This window comes from Polyodon spathula, chromosome 15, assembly GCF_017654505.1.
Source record: "Polyodon spathula isolate WHYD16114869_AA chromosome 15, ASM1765450v1, whole genome shotgun sequence".
NCBI classification, from domain to species: Eukaryota; Metazoa; Chordata; class Actinopteri; order Acipenseriformes; family Polyodontidae; genus Polyodon; species Polyodon spathula.
The window spans coordinates 34476424-34496841 of record NC_054548.1 but is presented as its reverse complement, the minus strand read 5'-3'; the positions used below and the strand labels follow the sequence as shown (position 1 = coordinate 34496841).

General features: G+C 39.3%; 1 protein-coding gene across 10 annotated transcripts in view; it reads right to left on the bottom strand.

Annotated features, from left to right (window-relative positions):
* LOC121327628 (synaptojanin-1-like) overlaps positions 1-20418 on the bottom strand; it is a 77748-nt gene that overhangs the window by 34546 nt on the left and 22784 nt on the right. For all 10 annotated transcript variants that reach the window (XM_041271750.1, XM_041271751.1, XM_041271744.1 and 7 more), the window contains exons 5-10: positions 16146-16371; positions 15325-15408; positions 7215-7276; positions 6573-6669; positions 6182-6354; positions 1126-1207 (exon numbers count right to left, since the gene is read on the bottom strand). In XM_041271750.1, the coding sequence (XP_041127684.1) occupies positions 1126-1207; positions 6182-6354; positions 6573-6669; positions 7215-7276; positions 15325-15408; positions 16146-16371 (724 nt within the window). The remainder of the gene's footprint in view (positions 1-1125; positions 1208-6181; positions 6355-6572; positions 6670-7214; positions 7277-15324; positions 15409-16145; positions 16372-20418) is intronic.

Sequence of the window (20418 nt, the reverse complement as noted above, 5' to 3'; positions counted from 1 at the left end):
GAAACACTGTCTTTTTTTACTTTTTGAGCATGTTTAAGGTGCTTTGAGGTTCAAAGTTCAAAGCTCTTTAGTTCCATTTCTAGTGAACGCCTACTTAATCCACTAAAAGGTGCTAGCGCTTACTAAAATATGCCCCATCTTATCTAGCCTATGTAATATAAAACTAGAACTGAAACACAACTCTGACCTCATGCCAAGAACCTGAAACACACACACACACACACACACACACACACACACACACACACACACACACACACACACACACACACACACAGACTTTAAAGCTTTGGTTATCACTTCTTTAAATTAATTTAGTTTGGTGGCTTAAATATTATAAAACATTTAACTCACATGTTAAAACTCATTTTCAAAAAGGAATATGGATGATTATGAATAGATTGTCTTGTAATTGCATTAGTTTGGATTACATTTGCTCTTTCATAGCTGAATATTTATAAAGGCTTATACACAGTGGAGTCTAAATCTACTTAAATGATTACATTCCTTGTAATGCAATCAATGGGAATTGCTGTTCAGCTGATCTGAAACATTCCCTCAAAAAGCCTCAAATACAGTAATTGCCTTTATAATTCATACCAGATATGAGCCAACCAAATGTAATTAATTTGCTGTCTGAGAACTGACCTTACTCTGATGGGTGATTCAAACTAACCACCGGTGACCTGCCTGCACTAAATTAAAAGACCCATTAGCTTAAAAAGTTAACAGTAGCTTCACATGCCATTTTAATTGTTTGAATTGAATTATTAAAGATGAACCTCCTTGATTATTTACTGTAATTGCGTTTCTGACAGTCATTTAAAGCGTAAAGGAGACGTGCCACTGCATTCGAGAGCTTTCGTCTTCCTTCCTGCAGACAACGGCCCATGAAGAGATACTGTAGGACAGGTGTTACGTGCCACCAAATTAAACTGGAAAATTAACTTAAAGTTCAGCCTCATTTCAGAACGAGAAAAATGGTACAGCTTTATTTTAATCAAGCCATAAAGACCAAAAAATATACATTATTTTTAATATGCCATTTATCTGACAGCACACATGGGAAATACAGTCACCTACAGCACCAACCTCACTAAAAATGATGACCTTAAACTTCCATACCTCAAGTCCAATATAAGCCTGGACACTGTTTGTTCTATCCAGGCAGTCAAGGCAATTCACTCTTACAGTACCAGACTGACACCTGTAAAAATCAAAAGAATTGTACTGTTCTATTTGCAATAGAATTTCCATTCATCTGTGCCAAAGTTCCTGCATAAGATATAGTACCAGTCAAAAGTTTGAAACCAGGTTTTTCAGGATTATCTATGCTTTTAACTGCATAGACTTGTCTATAAACACTTAATCATTATATGATATGTGTACTTCTATAAGCTGATAATCATAAGTGAATTACATTCAATGTAATTCAAATGTAAATATTGTCAATGTCAATGATATGGTCACCCAAAGCAAGGGGATTTCAGTCTGAAGCCCAAGTCAGTTAAAAGTCTGAAATGTGTATAACACGGTGTTAGAACACTGGCCTAAGTATAAAAGCATGTTACCTGATTAACCTTTTGTTACCAATTATTGTTAACAGGTAAGGTCCATGATTACTATAAATATAGGTAGCATAGGCACAAGTTTGTCATTCTTGAATGTAAGGGAGCAGAAAATGGCAAAATACGCTCAGTTAAGCAAAGAAAAAAGAAGTCTGTAATTACTTTAAGAAATGAAGGTCAATCTTTAAGACAAATTGCAAGAACTTTGCAAGTGTCTGTAACTGCTGTGGCCAAGACCATCAAAAGATTTGAAGAAACTGGCACTCATCAGGACTGAACAAGGTCAGGCAGGCCAAGGTGACCTCAGAATCAGAGAACAAGTTCATTTGAGTCACAAGTCTGCGAAACCAGTGATTAACTGCCCCTGAAATACAAGCTCAGCTAAATGCTACAGAAGTACAGATGTTTCACCATCAACTGTTCAGAGGAGATTGCGTGAAGCTGGCCTAACTAGAAGAATTGCTGCAAAGAAACCATTGTTAAGAGTGCAGAATAAGAGGAAGAGACTTGCCTGGGCCAAAAAACACAGAAACAAAAAACAAAGAAAGTTTGAGGAGTGGAAGTCGGTCTTATGGACCAATGAGTCAAAATTTGAAATATTTTGGTCCAACTGTTGAGTATTTGTAAGATGCAGAGAGGGTGAGCGCATGAGTTCTCTGTTCAGCATGGAGGAGGCAGTGTCATGGTCTGGGGTTGCTTTGATGGTGACAGAGTTGGTGATCTTTACCAAGTTTATGGCAAGCTCAGCCAGCATGGCTATCATAAGATACTTCAGAGGCATGCCATTCCATCAGAATTACGGCTAGTTGGGCAGTCCTTCATTCTTTAGCAAGATAATGACCCGAAACACACCTCAAAGTTGTGCAAAAACTGTCTGGCGAAGAAGGAAAGTGAAGGACAACTCAATCTAATGACCTGGCCTGCCCAGTCTTCAGACCTCAATCCCATAGAACTTGTATGGGACAAACTGGACAGGAGAGTCAAAGCAAAGCTACCCACAAGTGCCCTACATCTCTGGGAATTGCTGCAGAAGAGCTGGGAAGACACGTCGGGTGATTTCCTGCTGAAACTTGTTAACCGAATGCCTCGTGTTTGTGAGGCTGTTATTAAGGCAAAGGGTGGCTATTTTGAAGAATCCAAGATTTAGAGACAATTTTCAATTTTCTTGAACATTGCTTTGATACTCCTTATGTTTTGTTTTGTACATTGTAACATGTGTTTTCATTTTCAAGTATTTACAGAAACATATACGACGTTAAACTTTGTCAATTATGAAAAAAACCTAGTTTCCAGCAAGTGTACTCAAACTTTTGACTGGTCCTGTATATATTATATATATATATAGTGCCTATAGATAGTCTACACCCCCTTTAACTTTTTTCACATTTTGTTGTGTCAGTGCCTCAGAGTTTCATGCATTTAAATGAGGATTTTTTTCCCACTTATCTACACACCATACTCCACACTGTTAAGGGGAAACTTTTTTTTGTTAATTAAAAAAAAAACAAAAAAAAACAAAAAAAAAAACTTTATCTTAACAATACAAAACTGAAAGATCATAATTGGATAAGTCTCCACCTCCCTGAGTTAATACTTGGTGGAAGCACCTTTGGTAGCAATTACAGCTGTGAGTCTGTTGGGATAGGTCTCTACCAACTGTGCACAACTAGATTTGGCAATATGTGACCATTCTTCTTTACAAAACTGTTCAAGCTCTGTCAAGTTCCTTGGGGAGCGTTGATGGACAGCAATCTTCAAGTCATGCCACAAATTGTCGATTTGGTTTCTGTCGGGGCTGTGGCTGGGCCAGTCAAGGACATTTACCTTTTTGTTCCTTAGCCACAGTGTAGCTTTGGCTGTGGGCTTTGGGTCATTGACATGCTGAAAGGTGAACTTCTGTCCCAGTTTCAACTTGCAGAGGGCAGCAGGTTTTACTCAAGGACTTCTCTGTACTTTGCTCTATTCATTTTTCCTTCTTCCTGCCGATGAGAAACATCCCCATAACATGATGCTGCCATCACCATGCTTCACAGTAGGGATGGTGTTCCCTATGGGTGACACGCTGTGTTGGGTTTGCGCCAAACACAACGCTTTGCATTTAGGCCAAAAAGTTCAATTTTAGTTTCGTCAGACCACAACATTTTTTGTCACATAGCTACAGAATATTGGATATATTTATATTGGATTAATACAGGATATTGTTGTCACATGCACACTTTGACCAGTCTTGGCCATAAAAGCCTGTAGTTCTTGCAAAGTTGCCATTGGCCTCTTGGTAGCCTCTGTGATCAGTCTCCTTCTTTCTCGGTCATCCAGTTTGGAGGGACGGCCTCAGCCAGACATGGTCTTGGTGGTGCCATACACTTTTCACCTCTTAATAATGGTCTTGACCGTAGTCCAAGGGATATTCAAGACCTTTGATATTTTTTTACACCCATCCTCTGATCTGTGTCTTTCAACAACTTTGTCCAAGAGTTCTTTTGAAAGCGCCTTGGTGCTCATGGTTGAGTCTTTCCTTTGAAATGCACTACACAGCAGAGGGAACCTACAGGAACTGCTGAATTTATCCTGAAATGATGTGAATCACTACAATTTAACACAGGTGGAGGCCACTTCACTTGGTGTGTGATTTTGAAGGCGATTGTTACACCTGAGCTAATTTATGATTGCTATTACACTTATCCAACCAAGCTATTTCAGTTTTTATTTTTAATTAATTTTCTACAAATTTCTAGAATATTTTTTTCACTTGGAAATTGTGTGGTAGGATGTGTAGATAAATGGGGGGAAAAAAATTAATGCATTTTAATTCCAGGCTTAATCAAAACCAGTCTTCTCTTAAATATCCAACAGGGTTTACATTAACCAATTCCATGTCTTTTGAAACAAAATGATGTATGAATTAGACAAACAATGAGTAATTAAGATTCAGGGTATGAATAAGTAAGTGAACCCCTGGTTTTATTTTAATTAGAATCAGGTGTTTAAATAATTAGGTAGATCTTCAGGGGTGAGTTTGGGAGGCCTCACCATATATATAGATCAGAAACTTTGTGAGTTTGGTTTTCACAATACAGGTGTGTGGAAACACGTCATGCCACGATCAAAAGAAATCTCTGAGCATCTCAGAAAAACACTTCGTGATGCTCATCAGTCTAGAAAGGGTTACAAAACCATTTCTAAGGATTTGGGGCTCTACCAATCCACTGTCAGACAAATGGAGAAAGTTCAAGACCACATTTACTCTATCCAAGAGTGGTCGTCCTACCAAAATCTCTCCGAGAACAAACCAGAAAATCATCAAGGAAGTCACAAAGAACTCCAGAGTAATATCCAAGGATCTGCAGGCCACTCTCGCCTTGGCGAGAGTGTTCATGACTCAACTATCACAAAAAGACTAAACAAGAATGGTATTCATAGAAGGATAGCCAGGAGGAAACCGATGCTCTCGAAAAAGAACACTGCTGCATGTCTGAAGTTTGCCAAAGAGCACACAGATGATCCACAAGACTTCTGGAACAATGTTCTCTGGACAGATGAGTCAAAAGGTAGAACCTTTTGGCCTCAATGAGAAACGTTATGTTTGGTGAAAACAAAACACTGCGTTCAAACAGAAGTCAACCCAAAAGTCAAGCATGGTGGTGGGAGTGTGATGGTTCTTATGCAAGGAAGCCCTCAAATGTCACCGAGTTGAAGCAGTTCTGTAAGGAGGAATGGGCCAAAATTCCTCAAAACCAACGTGAGAGACTGACCAACAGTTACAGGAAACGCTTTGTTTATCACTGCTGCTCAAGAGGGTGCCACCAGTTACTGAATCTAAAGGTTCACATACTTTTTCACACATGGATATTGAAGGCCGAGTCATTTGTGGATTAATAAATGTTGAAAAAGTATCATGTTTTTGTGTCATGTGTTTAATCAGGTTATATTTATCTATTATTAGGTCTTAGATTAAGATTTAATAACATTTTAGGTTTACTCTAAGCATTTATTTTGGTGTTTGAAGAGATATCTGCATATCAGACCTAGGGTCAATTACAAGTGTAATTGTGCAATTCATAATTAATTCATTGTAACTGAACACAGCTGCATACTTGTAATTAGATCATATAATTGATCAATTACAGTTCAATTACAAATGTATTCTTTGTTATTCATTACTCTTGTACTTTCAACCCATTTTGGTGACCCCATTTATTTGAAAAAAATAAGTTATATTGTATATTTCTGTATCTGTACCTGTGATGATTGCCTGTTTACTTAGAATAAATAGAGCAAACCTTTTATTATTAGTCAGTCACTTTGTAAGTCACTTTGGATAAAAGCAGCTGCTTCAGAGTCACTTACAGTAGGACTTACAGTTGGTTTAACACTTACAGTTGGTTTGACATCTCATCCGAAGGATGTTAATGTGTGTAACTGTTTGTTACTTTATGAGCACAACACTGCAATGTAATATCATTTATTTAAAGTTTCCAGATTTGTTTTGAGACCTACACTGTGTTGCTACAGTACTAATTGCATTCTCTTTATAGTTTTTATTCAAGTATATGGGTATAACAGTTCCCAGTTACAGGAAAATGCAGTGCAACAAAACAAAAATGTTTCTTTACCTCTCAATGCCATTTTCCCCAAGGTAGAAGAAACTGCACTCATCTAAGAATTTCTGAATCTGCGGTCTGAGCACACTGTTAAGTTTTTCTGCCTTCCCACCCTTAACCATTTGATGATAGTCAAAGTTAACCATTTTGACTGAAGTAACGTGCTCAGAGGCCTTCAAATGACTCTACAAAACAAAAACAGAAATTGTGGTTAAAAAAATATCAAATAGTGATAGATTTATAAAAAGCAGACACACTACCTTTGAGAAGCAGTAAAAAAAAAAACTAACCATCTTGCTGTAAAAAGACACACGCACACACACTTTTCAGGTTATAATATTTTTTATGTTATTACATCTACAGTCGGATAGAAATGTTGAAACATGAACGAACAGTCACTCACCATGAACGCTTTACTAAGCATGTTTTCTCCTTCTTTAACTCCAAGAAGGTTAATGATTACTTGTTTGCCATACAGTCTTCCAAGGGTGCTAAAATGCCTGTAATAATAATAATACAGCATTTAACAAAAACAGTATATAATTCCACTGTGGGGTGAATAATCTATCCTTATTTAGCCTATTAACTGGACACTTAACAGCATGTGCACCTCAGATTTTCTGTAAAAATGGAATCCAGTTATCTTTTCTTTCAGCATCACATTGCCCATTAAAACTCCCTCCATTCATTCCTGAGGTTAGAACTGTTGGTTATTTCAAGCATTTAAGCTTGTTATCATAATCACTTTGTTTAATCAGCTGAAATGTTTCCATTAGGCAAAAGAGAATTATTATATTATTATATTATATCACGCTATGCATGATTCAGTACGCATGAGGATGGACTAACAATTCATAATAATTTAATGAGACATGGAGAAACGTTTTCATGCCAACAATAAATTACAAATGTATATTTTAAGAAACATTTCGGCACACTGCTTTTGGTTCTGTGTCATGTATGAAAGTATCACAATTAATCAAAAACAAGTAGTGTCACCAATATACCTCACACATACTGTACTTATTCAGCAATTTTTAAATACCTGTCGAAAGCTGGTGCATTTGCTTCAAATCCCCTGGACATTCTCACACGATGTGATCCAACCTAGAGAATATCATCAAAAAAAATAACTGTTAAATATAAAAATGTAACACAAACACAACTTCTGTAAATTTACTAATATATACAGTGCCTTGCAAAAGTATTCAGACCCCTGACCAATTCTCTCATATTACCGAATTACAAATGGTACATTGAAATTTCGTTCTGTTTGATATTTTATTTTTAACCACTGTAACTCAGAATCAATTATTGTAAGGTAACAATGGTTTTATGTTGGGAAATATTTTCAAGAAAAATAAAAAACTGAAATATCTTGCCTGCATAAATATTCAACCCCTATGCTGTGGAAGCTCCCAGTTTGCACTGATGAAAGAAATTGCCCTAACGAGGACACAATTACCTTACCATTGGCCTCCACCTGTGAACCATTAAAGTTGTTGTCACATTTTCTGGATAAAAAACCCACTGCTGAAGGATCATTGGTAAGCCTGTGAATCTGAGGAAAATGAAGACCAAAGAGCATTCTACAGAAATTAGAGATAAAGTAATACAAATGCATAGATTAGGGAAAGGGTACAAAATAATATCCAAGTGTTTGGATATCCCAATGAGCACAGTTGGATCAATAATCAGGAAGTGGAAGCTGCATCACATCACCCAGGCACTGCCAACAAAAGGCTGTCCCTCAAAACTCAGCGCTCAAACAAGAAGGAGACTTGTGAGAGAAGCCACAGAGAGGCCAACAATCACTTTGAAGGAGCTACAGAGTTCAGTGGCTGGGAGTGGAGTAATGGTGCACCAGTCAACCATATCAAGAGCTCTGCATAACACTGGCCTGTATGGGAGGGCGGCAAGAAAGAAGTCGCTACTCAAAAAGTACCACCTGAAAGCACGTCTGGAGTTTGCCAGAAAGCATGAGAGTGACCCAGCTGCGATGTGGGAAAAGGTTTTGTGGTCAGATGAGACCAAGATAGAGCTTTTTGGCCAAAACTCAAAGCGCTATATGTGGTGCAAACCTAACACTGCCCATGCCTCAAGACACACCATCCCTACAGTGAAGTATGGTGGTGGCAGCATCATGCTGTGGGGATGCTTCTCATCAGCAGGGACTGAGCATCTTGTTACAATTGAAGGAAGAATGAATGGAGCAAAATACAGGAAAATACTGCAAGAGAATCTGCTTCAGTCTGCTAAAAAACTGAAGCTTGGGAGGAAATCCACCTTTCAGAAGGACAATGATCCCAAGCACAAGGCCAAAGCAACATTGGAGTGGCTCAATGTGGCAGAGCAAAGCTCTGCCCTTTTTAAATTGGCAGGGACAGGGTTAATTTCCCCTACCTGCCTGGGTTTATTATGTTCAGGTGACTGGGGTTGATTAGTTGACTAGGTTAATTAACAATCAATCAGCACCCAGCCACCTGACATAAAAGGAGGCCTCCGCTTCTCATTTGGGAGAAGGGAGCTGAGGAAGCAGGTTGGTGTTTGTTGGTTGTGATTTTTCAATTTTCTAAATCCAGTGAAGGCATTGCCCAGCCTGGAAACCTTTATTTTGTACATTTTGCTTTTTGTCTTTCTTTTTGTGTTTCAATCCCTTTGTTTTGGCCCTTGTGCCTTTTTATTTTTGTATCTATTTATAATAAAAGTATATTTTTTTGAACTGCAGTCTGTCTCTGAGCCTCTATCCACTCGCTAGCCTGCCACATTTGGTATCAGAAGCGGGATAGCGCCAACTAGAGGCTCAGAGCAGTATTTTTTTTTTTTTTTTGGAAATTTTGGGAGAATTATTATTTATTTATTTTTTTTGGATTATGGGAAAGAGCAGACAGCGGCAAAGGCTGGAAAAGCAGCAGCTGAAGAAATGTAAGCTGCTGCAGCCACCGCTGGAGAACCCAGCCAGCCTCTTCCCCTGGTGTTCCTGGTGCGGGAAGGAGGACCATCGTTGGCGGTCCTGCCTAGATGTGCCACAGGCAAACTGGTGTGGCCGGTGTGGAGGATGGCCACAACTGGGCAGGATGCCCCTACAACCAGGCCCAGGAAGAGGTGCAGTGTTCACCCCGGGCATCAGGGGCCACCCCACTACCTCCAGCACCACCATCCCAGGAGATCTGGGACTGGTTGATGCACCCTGAGGCAGACCTCGTCCACGATCTCCCCATAGTTAACACGCTGTGGCGTCGAGATGGGGAGAGGTGGGAACAGTGGGAGGAACAACTCCACCCAGCGTCCTTCCCAGAGGTTGCCCTCATGGTGGTTAATTACCTGGCGGTAGACATGGGAGATGCCCCAGTCACTCCAATAAAGAGGGTGGAGATGCCTTCCCGGGAGCCAGAGAGGGGTGAGCCACCTTCCCGAGAGCCAGAGCCGGAGAGGGAGGAGCCGCCGCACCCAGAGCCCAGAGAGGAGGAGCCGCCGCTCCCAGAGCCAGAGAGGGAGGAGCCGTTGCTCTCAGAGCCCAGAGGGGAGGAGCTATGGCCCAAGGATGCCTGCCTTGCACCGCCCAAGGATGCCTGCCTTGCACCGCCCAAGGATGCCTCATTGGCATCGCCTGGGGTTGCCTGCTGCTCCGCATCGCTTGGGACTGCTGGTGTCTCCTTTTTGTATTCTAGGGTTGCCGAGGGAGCCGGGCCGCCGTCGCCGTACTACCTCGGAGATCCGGGGCCCCCTCAACCAAAGAAGGCTTGGGGGCTCTGACATCAACCCCGCCCACCACCACCCACCATAACAGCCCACCCAAGGGACATAATTGGACTCTTGGGGGGAGGGGGGAGTTGGCCGATTGCGGCAGTTGTATGTTGTAGATGGGGGTAGGTGTGTGGCAGAGCAAAGCTCTGCCCTTTTTAATTTGGCAGGGATGGGGTTAATTTCCCCTACCTGCCTGGGTTTATTATGTTCAGGTGACTGGGGTTGATTAGGTTAATTAACAATCAATCAGCGCCCAGCCACCTGACATAAAAGGAGGCCTCTGCTTCTCATTTGGGAGGAGGGAGCTGAGGAAGCAGGTTGGCGTTTGTTGGTTGTGATTTTTTCAATTTTCTAAATTCAGTGAAGACATTGCCCAGCCTGGAAACCTTTATTTTGTACATTTTGCTTTTTGTCTTTCTTTTTGTGTTTCAATCCCTTTGTTTTGGCCCTTGTGCCTTTTTTTTTGTATCTATTTATAATAAAAGTATATATTTTTTGAACTGCAGTCTGTCTCTGGGCCTCTATCCACTCGCCAGCCTGCCACACTCAAGAACAAAAAGGTGAATGTCCTACAGTGGCCCAGTCAAAGTCCTGATCTCAATCTGTGACAAAGTGGTTGGTAAGGGGAACAGGTGTAGCGGTGATGCAATTCAGGAGTGACAGGCAGACAACGGTAATTTAGTGAATAAGTGTTTATTGTGCCGTTTCCAGGTCTGGCGACCGTCAAATAATAAATCCCTGGCAGTACACAACAATGTGTAAAGCACGGTGGGAGCGTGAATAACACAACACAGTCCCGAACAGAAAACAAAGGCACGGTCACCAGTCCTGGGTGAATCTAAACGTGCAGGTGCTCTGTGCAGTGGTGCTCCGGACAGTGCTTTCGTGGCGACAGCTCCGGAGGTGTGCGTTAACCGTCTAGTGGTGCGATAAAGACAGACAGAAATAACATACAACACGTAACAAACACTTATTTCTCGTATTTTCTGAGAGCGCCTCTCGCAGTCCTTCTCTCCTAGCGTTAACCCAAACGAAGGAAAAGATCAGCGTTACCCTGGCCCCTATATGTAATCTCGCATGATATCTAGGTAAACGGTTGCATCTGCTTTATTGCTTGCAGCTGCCTCTCGTTTACCTTTCAAATCAATATGGTCTTACCACAGAGTCTCGCTTCCATCCAGGCTGACCCACTTCCCTGTCCCGGAAACAAACTGTCAGGCCAGCCCTTCCAGATACCTCTCCTCTCGTACTTTAGCGCCCTCACAGGTCAGGAGAAAGATTTATCACCAGAACTCATATTTCTGTCACACAATCCCATTGAGAATCTCTGGCACCATTTGAAAATTGCGGTCCACAAGCGTCATCCAACCAACCTAAACAACCTGGAGCAAATCTGCCAAGAAGAATGGGCCAAAATCACTCCAACACTGTGTGCAAAGCTGGTACATACTTACCCCAAAAGACTTAAAGCTGTTATTGCAGCAAAAGGTGGCTCTACCAAATATTAATGTAAGGGGGTTGAATACTTATGCAAGCAAGATATTTCATTTTTTTATTTTTCTTAAAAATATTTCCCAACATAAAACCAGTGTCACTTTATAATAATCGATTTTGAGTTTAAGTGTTTTAAAATAAAATATCGAACAGAACAAAATTGGTCAGGGGTCTGAATACTTTTGCAAGGCACTGTGTGTGTGTGTGTGCATTAAAGGCACACACAACTTGATATAACATTGAAATAATAACAAGTATTTTATATTTTTCTTATGTTGTTATACAGGCAATATTCATCTTTATTAAATCAAACACTACTAGAATAAGAAAATTGTGAAGTGTTTAGAATGTTCCTTATACCAATACAATCTGTTGTGGAACACTACGGCAGGGCAGAAAAGCCCTGCTGATAGAGGTATTATTATTTAAACACACTGGCTTTGATTTAAAATGTATTGTTTGGGATTATTTAAAAATTGGTGTGTGTCAAGATTTGAAGTCCTAAGGCCTAAAAACTACACATCCCAGAAACCTTTAGGAATGAAATGCAAACATTGGGGTGCAATTAATGGGAGTGTTAAACTGAATTATTGTTTAAGGGGTTTGTAATTAGTGTGAGGTGCACATATATGTACGCTTGTGGTTTTCTGTGTTCAGGGTTGGGTGTTCAGAGGTGGAACAAGACAGCGAGAAAGTAAGAACTGAGAAATAGAAAAATATAACAATTCCTACTTGTGCTGGCTTTAAACCAGCACGATACTTGTTTCGTTTAGTGTTCACTATGTTTTGTGTTTTGTCTTTTTGTTTTGGCCATTGTGCCTTTTTATTTCTGAAAAGGTTTTTGCTTTGTTTAAATCAGTGGTGCACAACTCAGGTCATGGAGGGCAGGGGTTCCCCTGGTTTTTGTACTAACCATACCCTAAATTAGTTAATTGGACCAATTAAGCTTGTAATAAGGTCCAATAAAAAGTACTTTAGGGTGCAGTTGGAATAAAAACCTGCAGGGACACCGACCCTCCAGGACCAAGTTGTGCACCACTGGTTTAAATATTTCATTTACAATAAATACGCAAATCAGCGCTTCATACCCTGTAGTAATAAGTCTATCTCTTCCTGTCTGATGTTACCACAAGGCATCCTTGTCACATATGATGTCCAGTGTGGGATTATAGTGCCTCCACGGACCCAGGCCAGGTACTGAGAGTGTCCGTGGAGGTCCGTGTGTGTTTGTGTTTTGAAAAAGAAAGACTGGGGAAAAAGACTGCAGCAATGGTACTAATGTGAATATGTGGCAAGGATGCCTTGTGGACAGACAGACTCAGAACTGAGGAGACACTCAGTACTGCGGAGGCAGACTCAGTACTGCGGGGTATGAAGCACTGATGCGTGTATTTATTGTAAATGAAATATTTAAACAACACACAATACTTTTCAAAAATAAAAAAAAGACATGATGGCCAAAACAAAAAGGACACTAAACAAAACAAGCACCATGCTGGTTAAAAGCCAGTACGAGTAGCAATTGTTATATTTTTCTATTTCACAGTTACTTACTTTCTCGCTCTCACTTTCCACCACTGAACACCCAAACCTGAACACAGAAAACCACAAGCTTATATACACATGCAACTCTTAAGAGTAATTCAATGTAACACTCTCATTATAAATGCACCCTGGTGGCATCATTTTATTTCTTACCCGTATTCCTTAAGAGACATGCCCCAATGAAGCTGGGGTTGTGATGAGGGTGTGGTTTCAACAGAGATTGCTGTGATTGGATACAAACTGAGATGCTGCGGTTGCAGTGATAGGTGCAGCGTTTTGAAGCAGGGAGGGAGAGGAGGTGAGAGAAGAGGGAGAATATATAAATACAGTTAATTTTTACCTCAGAATCTAATAAGTTGGATTTTTATGGTGACATTGTTTTACTTTCTTTTATAATAGTCTGATAGATAGATCTAATATATGTATGTTATTGTAGTTTTCGATATTGTACAATATTCTTTCTCAAGACAGTATTTTAGGACACACATTGCATAAATACCAATCAGTTTTTGTTACTTAAAATGTTTAACATTTAAATTAAAAAAAAAATAAAACACCTCCTCAATTTATATTAGGGAATGCTATTTTCTTTTAACACAGTTTACACTTTGATGGTCTCTGTCCAGTGGTTAAAGAAACAGGCTTGTAACCAGAAGGTACTCGGTTCAAATCGCAGCTCAGCCACTGACTCATTGTGTGACCCTGAGCAAGTCATTTAACCTCTTTGTGCTCTGTCTTTCAGGTGAGACGTTCTTGGAAGTGACTTTGCAGCTGATGCATAGTTCAAATGCCGTAGCCTCATATCTTGTAAAGCACTTTGTGATGGTGGTCCACTATTAAAGGCGCTATATAAAAATAAAGATTATTATTATTATTATTATTATTATTATTATAAAAGTATGGAAACTGAACCAAGTCAGGGTAAATCCTTCCATCTGTGATCATCGGTTATGTTGAACTGGCCTTGTGTAAACTGCCTTGTCAACAATAAACTAGTCTGCGAAACATGATGATGATGATGATGGTTATTATATAGAAGATGTAAAATAAGGTACTGCATATAAACATCTTAAGTATACAAAAAACGATTGATATTTCTGTAATATGTGTCCTAAAATATTCTCTTGAGAAGGAATATTGTATAATACTGAAAACTACAATAATATACATATCAGATTTATCTATGACTATTATAAAACAAAATAAATAATATAATGTCACCATAGCAATTCAACTTATTAGGTTCTGAGGTAGAGATAAACTAGTATTTGTATAATTAGATATTCTCCCTGTCTTGCTAAATGCTGTCTACTCTCTCACCTTTAAAATCACGGCACCGAATCACGGCAGCTGTAGGCTCTCCATTTGTATCCAATCACAGCAGCTATAGCCTCTCCGTTTGTATCCAATCACAGCAGCTGTAGCCTCTCAGTCTGTATCAATTGCATTTAAATAACACTATGTAACACAATTTTTGTTCCTGGGTAGTAAGTGTTATTTCCTAATTGCTTATGCCTCAACAGTATAGAAAATGGCTATTATTCCCCACAGACTTTGCTTTTGTGACCAGGACATTGATATTTCAAAATATCACTATTTCCAATGGGAAAATGGGCAAATGTGTGTCTTTTCGTTCACATAAAGTCAGAAAAAAACAACATACACATCCAAATTAACATGTATTTATACTAAAGTAATACAAAGATGACTACAAAAGATTTAGAAGCGAGTAGTTTTTCGAGATCTACAATTATACTGTATTTACTGTACTTCTAAATCTTTTGTAGTCATCTTTGTATTACTTTAGTATAAATACATGTTAATTTGGATTCATATGTTGTTTTTTTCTGACTTTATTTGAACGAAAAGACGCACATTTGTCCATTTTCCCATTGGAAATAGTGATATTTTGAAATATCAATGTCCTGGTCACAAAAGCAAAGTTTGTGGGGAATAATAGCCATTTTCTATACTTTTGAGGCATAAGCAATTAGGAAATAACACTTACTACCCAGGAACCAAAAAACATTTTTTTTTTGTTACACAGTGTAATAATACCTCTATCAGCAGGGCTTTTCTGCCCTGCCACAAACACCAATGCTCACATTTGCTTTGTGTGTCATTTGTGTCAATGAATCACAAAGTCCTACTGCCATTTCTTAAAGGGAAATAGAAAAAATGTTATCTTCATGTTTTATGCAGAATAACTCCCAATGGGTATATACACTTTACAGGGTTTACAGCAGAACTGGTATGGCAGTATTCTATGCACATTACTCCTTCTTATGGTTATTGTTCTTCATTTTTTATTATTTGTCTATTTCAACTTATTTAAACAATTGTGTGTTACAAATAATAATTTGTATTACCTGAATACCTGGTTGTTCCCAGAACAATGGAACTGACCCACGGACTTGTATGAAAGAGGACACACAGTCATCCAGGAAAATCACCTGTGAAGAGACAGTGACGCTTCGTGTATGAAAGCCTTCAGTCAATCAACAGTCGGTGAAAAATAATTCAACAATAGACCATGAAACACATTAAAACAGTTATTTGATTGTTTTCCTATCTTTCCAGTCTGAACACAACAATGCAATTAGACAAGAAGGTGCTTTATTTAATTTAAAATGTAAAAATGAGCCGACTGTTTTTTATTTTTCCCCAGTGTCTAACAGATACTGTAATAAAGCATGCATGTCCTTATAACACTGTAGGTGTAGCCTGTCAAAAGCATGTGTATTGTATAGATAACACAACTCTGATTCAGGCAATTTAGTCTGAAGTAAAGCATCATATAACAAGGAAACATGTAAATTAGTCATAATAAGTTAACAGAACAACAATCAGGAAGGGGACATACTGTAACGATGTCTTTGTTATTTACACAGCTCTTTAATGTTGTGGTTGCTTAGTTGTAGATTGTTGATACAGTTGTGTGCCTAGCCTTAGTTTGTTTTGCATTATCCTCTTCAAGTACTGTATTGTGAAGACATTGTTCTTTACATAAATTTGATGTTGAATGAGTCCAGTTTTACTTGTCCTTTTGAAATATGAATATTACATCCAGTCATAACTGCAATTCTTCTTTTCACCTTTGCCTCTGTTGGTGTGCTACTGTACATCATATAAGGTTGAACTGGCCTATACTTATCATAAAGTCACAGTGAAAGTAATGAAAATACTGTACCTGCTCTGTTTCTACAAAATTAGCAACTTGGCCATCATCATTGGTCCCACGGACATTAAACCTGGTCCCCGCTCTTTCACAGCTCAGACGGGAGATCACACAGGCTTTGGCCTGTTTGTGCCCTGCATAGATTGTTCTGACCTCCACTCCCCCACACATGAGGCGCAGCAACCAGTCATCGCACTTCACCCCATAGTGCTTCAGATGCAGGTGCAGGGACTGGGTCCTGTCAAACAGAGACAAATACCACTCATATTTCTGACTGTCTATGACAGTACACTAATATACACAATCTCTTTAAAAAAGCAAAGATGAAGGTTTGCACACACCTGTGCTACCAAGCACTAATAATACAGTGCAACTGTCTTTCAATGTTCAATCTCTACTCAAATTAATTAAACACAATTAAGCTTACTATCACAAATCAGGCAGATGATAGTTTGCTTGGACTGAAACAAGTTAATTTGTATTTATCTCTCTTAAATCCAAATCTTCAGAATGAACTGCAATGAATATATACAGGGTTAGTCATAATTCACACAACACTGCTATTTTGCATTGTTTTCAGTTCTGCTTAAATGCTGACATTATTGAACAACCATCTGGTTGTCAAACAGAGCAGTCTCTGCATCCTCCACGTATCCTCCAGTTTGCATGATGCTCCAACAATGGTGTGTGAATTATGAATTACCTTTAAAAAAAAATAAAAATAAACTGACATGAATGTTTTTTGGTACCCAGCAAAAGTGAAAAACAACATGCCACTGTATTGAGTCAAGCTTGCTTGACTGAAATGTACTTGTCTGTATTTTCATTTTGAAATTTAAAAGGCTGTTCATCAAAACTGAGGGCCTGAGACAATACAAACCATGGCCTTGCAAATCAAATGATTATTGAATATTTCCTTTATTGAATCATAATAAAGACATTAGCAGCAGTACAGCAGCTATGGGTTGTGCAGGACAAATTACTTATTTAAAAAACATACAGTATCAGTGTACTTGTCAATACCTTGTCAATGCTTGCAAGACCCACTTCTGATTACCGGAATGCAGTGATATTTGAATTTCTTAAATAAACCTATCTATACAGTAAATGCATCCTAATCAGAACACTTTAATCATGCCCATGGTCTTCTTCCTGCTCTCCACCTAATGGAATGCTCTTTATCTACAATGGATTAAGTCACAGTTTAAAAGTACACACTACATACACTCAAGAACAGGATAATCCTGGGCATTTTGTGCAGCACTAGGTTATGTGAAGATGAATGTCACAGACAAACACTGTCTATTCTTGGAATTAGTATTTTGTTTAGGTTTACTACAACATTTTAAAAGGGCAAGCCTATGACTTACAAGAAATAACCAACTATTTTCCTGGATAAAAATAAAAACAGGTAATTGGATTTAAAGTTACTGTGAAGGCAATTAAGTACAAAGCTGCTCACAACTTAGCTTAGCCAACACGTTTCAACAGGTAGGTGCTAATAAAATGACACTCCCGTCATACCTTCATTCTTGCGCTCATTCATATGCAAGCTACATAATGTATTGTGCAGTCTGACTTGAGAACCACCATTTTGAGACTCAGCTGACGTGTAATCACATTTTAAAATATCTGGCCTTTCCTAATGCAGAGGGGCCACATATCGATAACTATTGGCATTGGGGCTTGTTCTATCTGCATTGCATCCACTCCTGTCTATGACACTCCTTTTAAATCTTTCAGCTCTTATCAGTTGTAATACTTGTATTATTTTTTTATTTCACTTAGAGATGATCAACATGAATGGTGCTCTCCACCCATATCTTAGATATACTGTCCTAATATCTATGTGATGGTGTTGAATAGGTGTGTGCTGATACTATCAATACCATGACCTCTGTATCGGTACACTGCGATCCTTTACTATATTTGGTAGCCTAAAAACAGTTATGTTCATGCTTAGATTTAGTGCCTGTATTGACAATCCAAGAATAAAATGTATTAGTATATACTCAAGCAGCCTCGCCCCAGATTTTCAATCCCTGTGCGTAAAGAATGTTTTTATCAAGCAAATAGGATAGCTAAGCAATAGCAGATTATATTGCTGATCATCGACCTGTGGACAAGCATGTATAAAATGAACAGTGCGGCCTTACTGGATATATTTTGCATCAAGGACTAACCCGAAGTTCTTGCTAAGTCATGTTTTTCTAAACTATGAGGCAAGAATCAAGTACTGGTGCTCAAGAAATACAACAAATCTCATTTTAAACGACTCTACCAGACTGATGGTACATTAGTTTAGGATCATCACTGTCGTCACCATGGCTGAAGATGGCAACAGTACTACTCACTATGTATAACCTACACTGGAATGTAGTAACCTACACTGACAATTAGCTGCTCTTTTTATTTATATGTTACGGTAAAAGTTAGAATCTGGTAAATATTAGGTTTTACCGGTAACTGTCAACATTTACCAAGTAAGGTAGTAAACAACCAGAATTATTCAGCTTTAGGACATTTAGTGAAAGCTTATTGGCAAAGGCACTTGACTATTCTTGAGATTTACAGGTAAATCTCCACAGTAAAGCGTTACCATGTTTATTTCGGACACTGACAACTTTACCTGGTAAGGTTGACATTTACCAGTAAATCTTCAGATTTGCCAATATTAAAATTTTTACCATAACAAATACATTGATTCTAGAATTGGTTTGTCAATGATGTAGGAAATGTGTGAGGTGTAGGAGGTTGAAATCTGGGGAATCGTTTCATGGGAAAGAATACCGCAACACTGGATAGAGATTTTGGGGAAAAAGGAAAAGCCATTGTCCCATTGTGGCTCATCCCTTGTCTAATACAGGGGTTCTCAAACTTTGTGATAGTGGGCCTCCCTTAGATAACTGAAAAACAATGGAATAGGTAAAAGATGCTACACTTCTGCATACACGACACACTGACCATTATACAAGTTCCCCATAGTAAATGCATAGCAAAGTGTATTAAAAGCACAGTCAAAGCATGGGATCATAAGTACACTAAAATATTACATAATCTCTGTTGACATATTACCAGAACTAACATAAGGAACTAGTAATAACAGACCACCTATATTAATTCTGATAATACAATATTCCATTTTAAAATGCTTAAGTGTTTTTAATAATTATTTTATTGCTTCTTTTTTGGTTGAGAGGAAATAAAAGTATGGGAGACATATTGAAGCAGGTACTTAAGGAAGGCGTAAGCACAGAAAATTGCATTTTTATTGTTTTATTGTTTTCTGAGATTACACGTCTATGATATATGTTGTATTGTAAATTAATAAAAAAAACTTTAACATATGTTTAACAAAACTGAAGACTTATTTATTAGTTTTTTTGGTTTGTTTGTTTGTTTGTTTGTTTGTTTTAAATTTGGAATCACCAATTGTTTACCCCATTTTCTCCCCAATTTAAAATGTCCAATTTTAAGCCCGGCTGCAACCCGAGGGTCTGCAGGAGATCGTGTGGCCGGAGCCCCAAAAAATGGAACTGCAGGCCATGAAGAAGGGGGCGGGGGGGTTCAGGAGACCAGCTCCCCCTGCAGCAGTTTCACTGTGGCAGATCGTTTGGCTGAAGCCCAGGAAGAGGGAGCTGCCAGCCATGAAGAAGTGGAGGGTGAAGGACCTCCCACCATGGCCGCCCCAATGGACACCTTGCTTTCCTTCTTCCGGGATGTTGAGACTGATGCCCCCACTCCCCACAGATGCAGCAACAGCAGGTCTCATCCATGCTGTGGAGGAGGGCTCCCAGCCAATCTCCTCCTGTGGCTGTAGCCCCGATTCCACACCCTCTTCTTGTGGTGGGGAGCAGCAGTAGTCGGGCGACAAGTGTCCGACCTTGCTAACTTCAAGACACCACTCCTCCCCCTTAAGCAGGTTAGGCAGACATCCACCGGGGCAGAGATGCGATGGGGATTGCGACCAGCGCCGCTGCTGCTGTTTCTGCCACTGCTTGCAGCTCTTCCTCCCCATCCTCTTCTTCCTCACTCCACAAGTAATAAAAAAACAAAAAACTGCAGTACCTTTTCTCTGGCCTGAGTCTAGGAGGCGCTGGTGAATCCCATAATGGACAACAGTGTGACAGGGTAGCCGTGTTGTGTCATCAGGCCAGAATGCAGCAACCAAAAGCAAACAACGAGACACTGCAGGTATGGTGCAATGAGCTTGCGCCATTTTATTTTTAAATAACAAAAAAAAAAATACAATATTTTAACAAAAAAGACACTGCTCACCGACAAA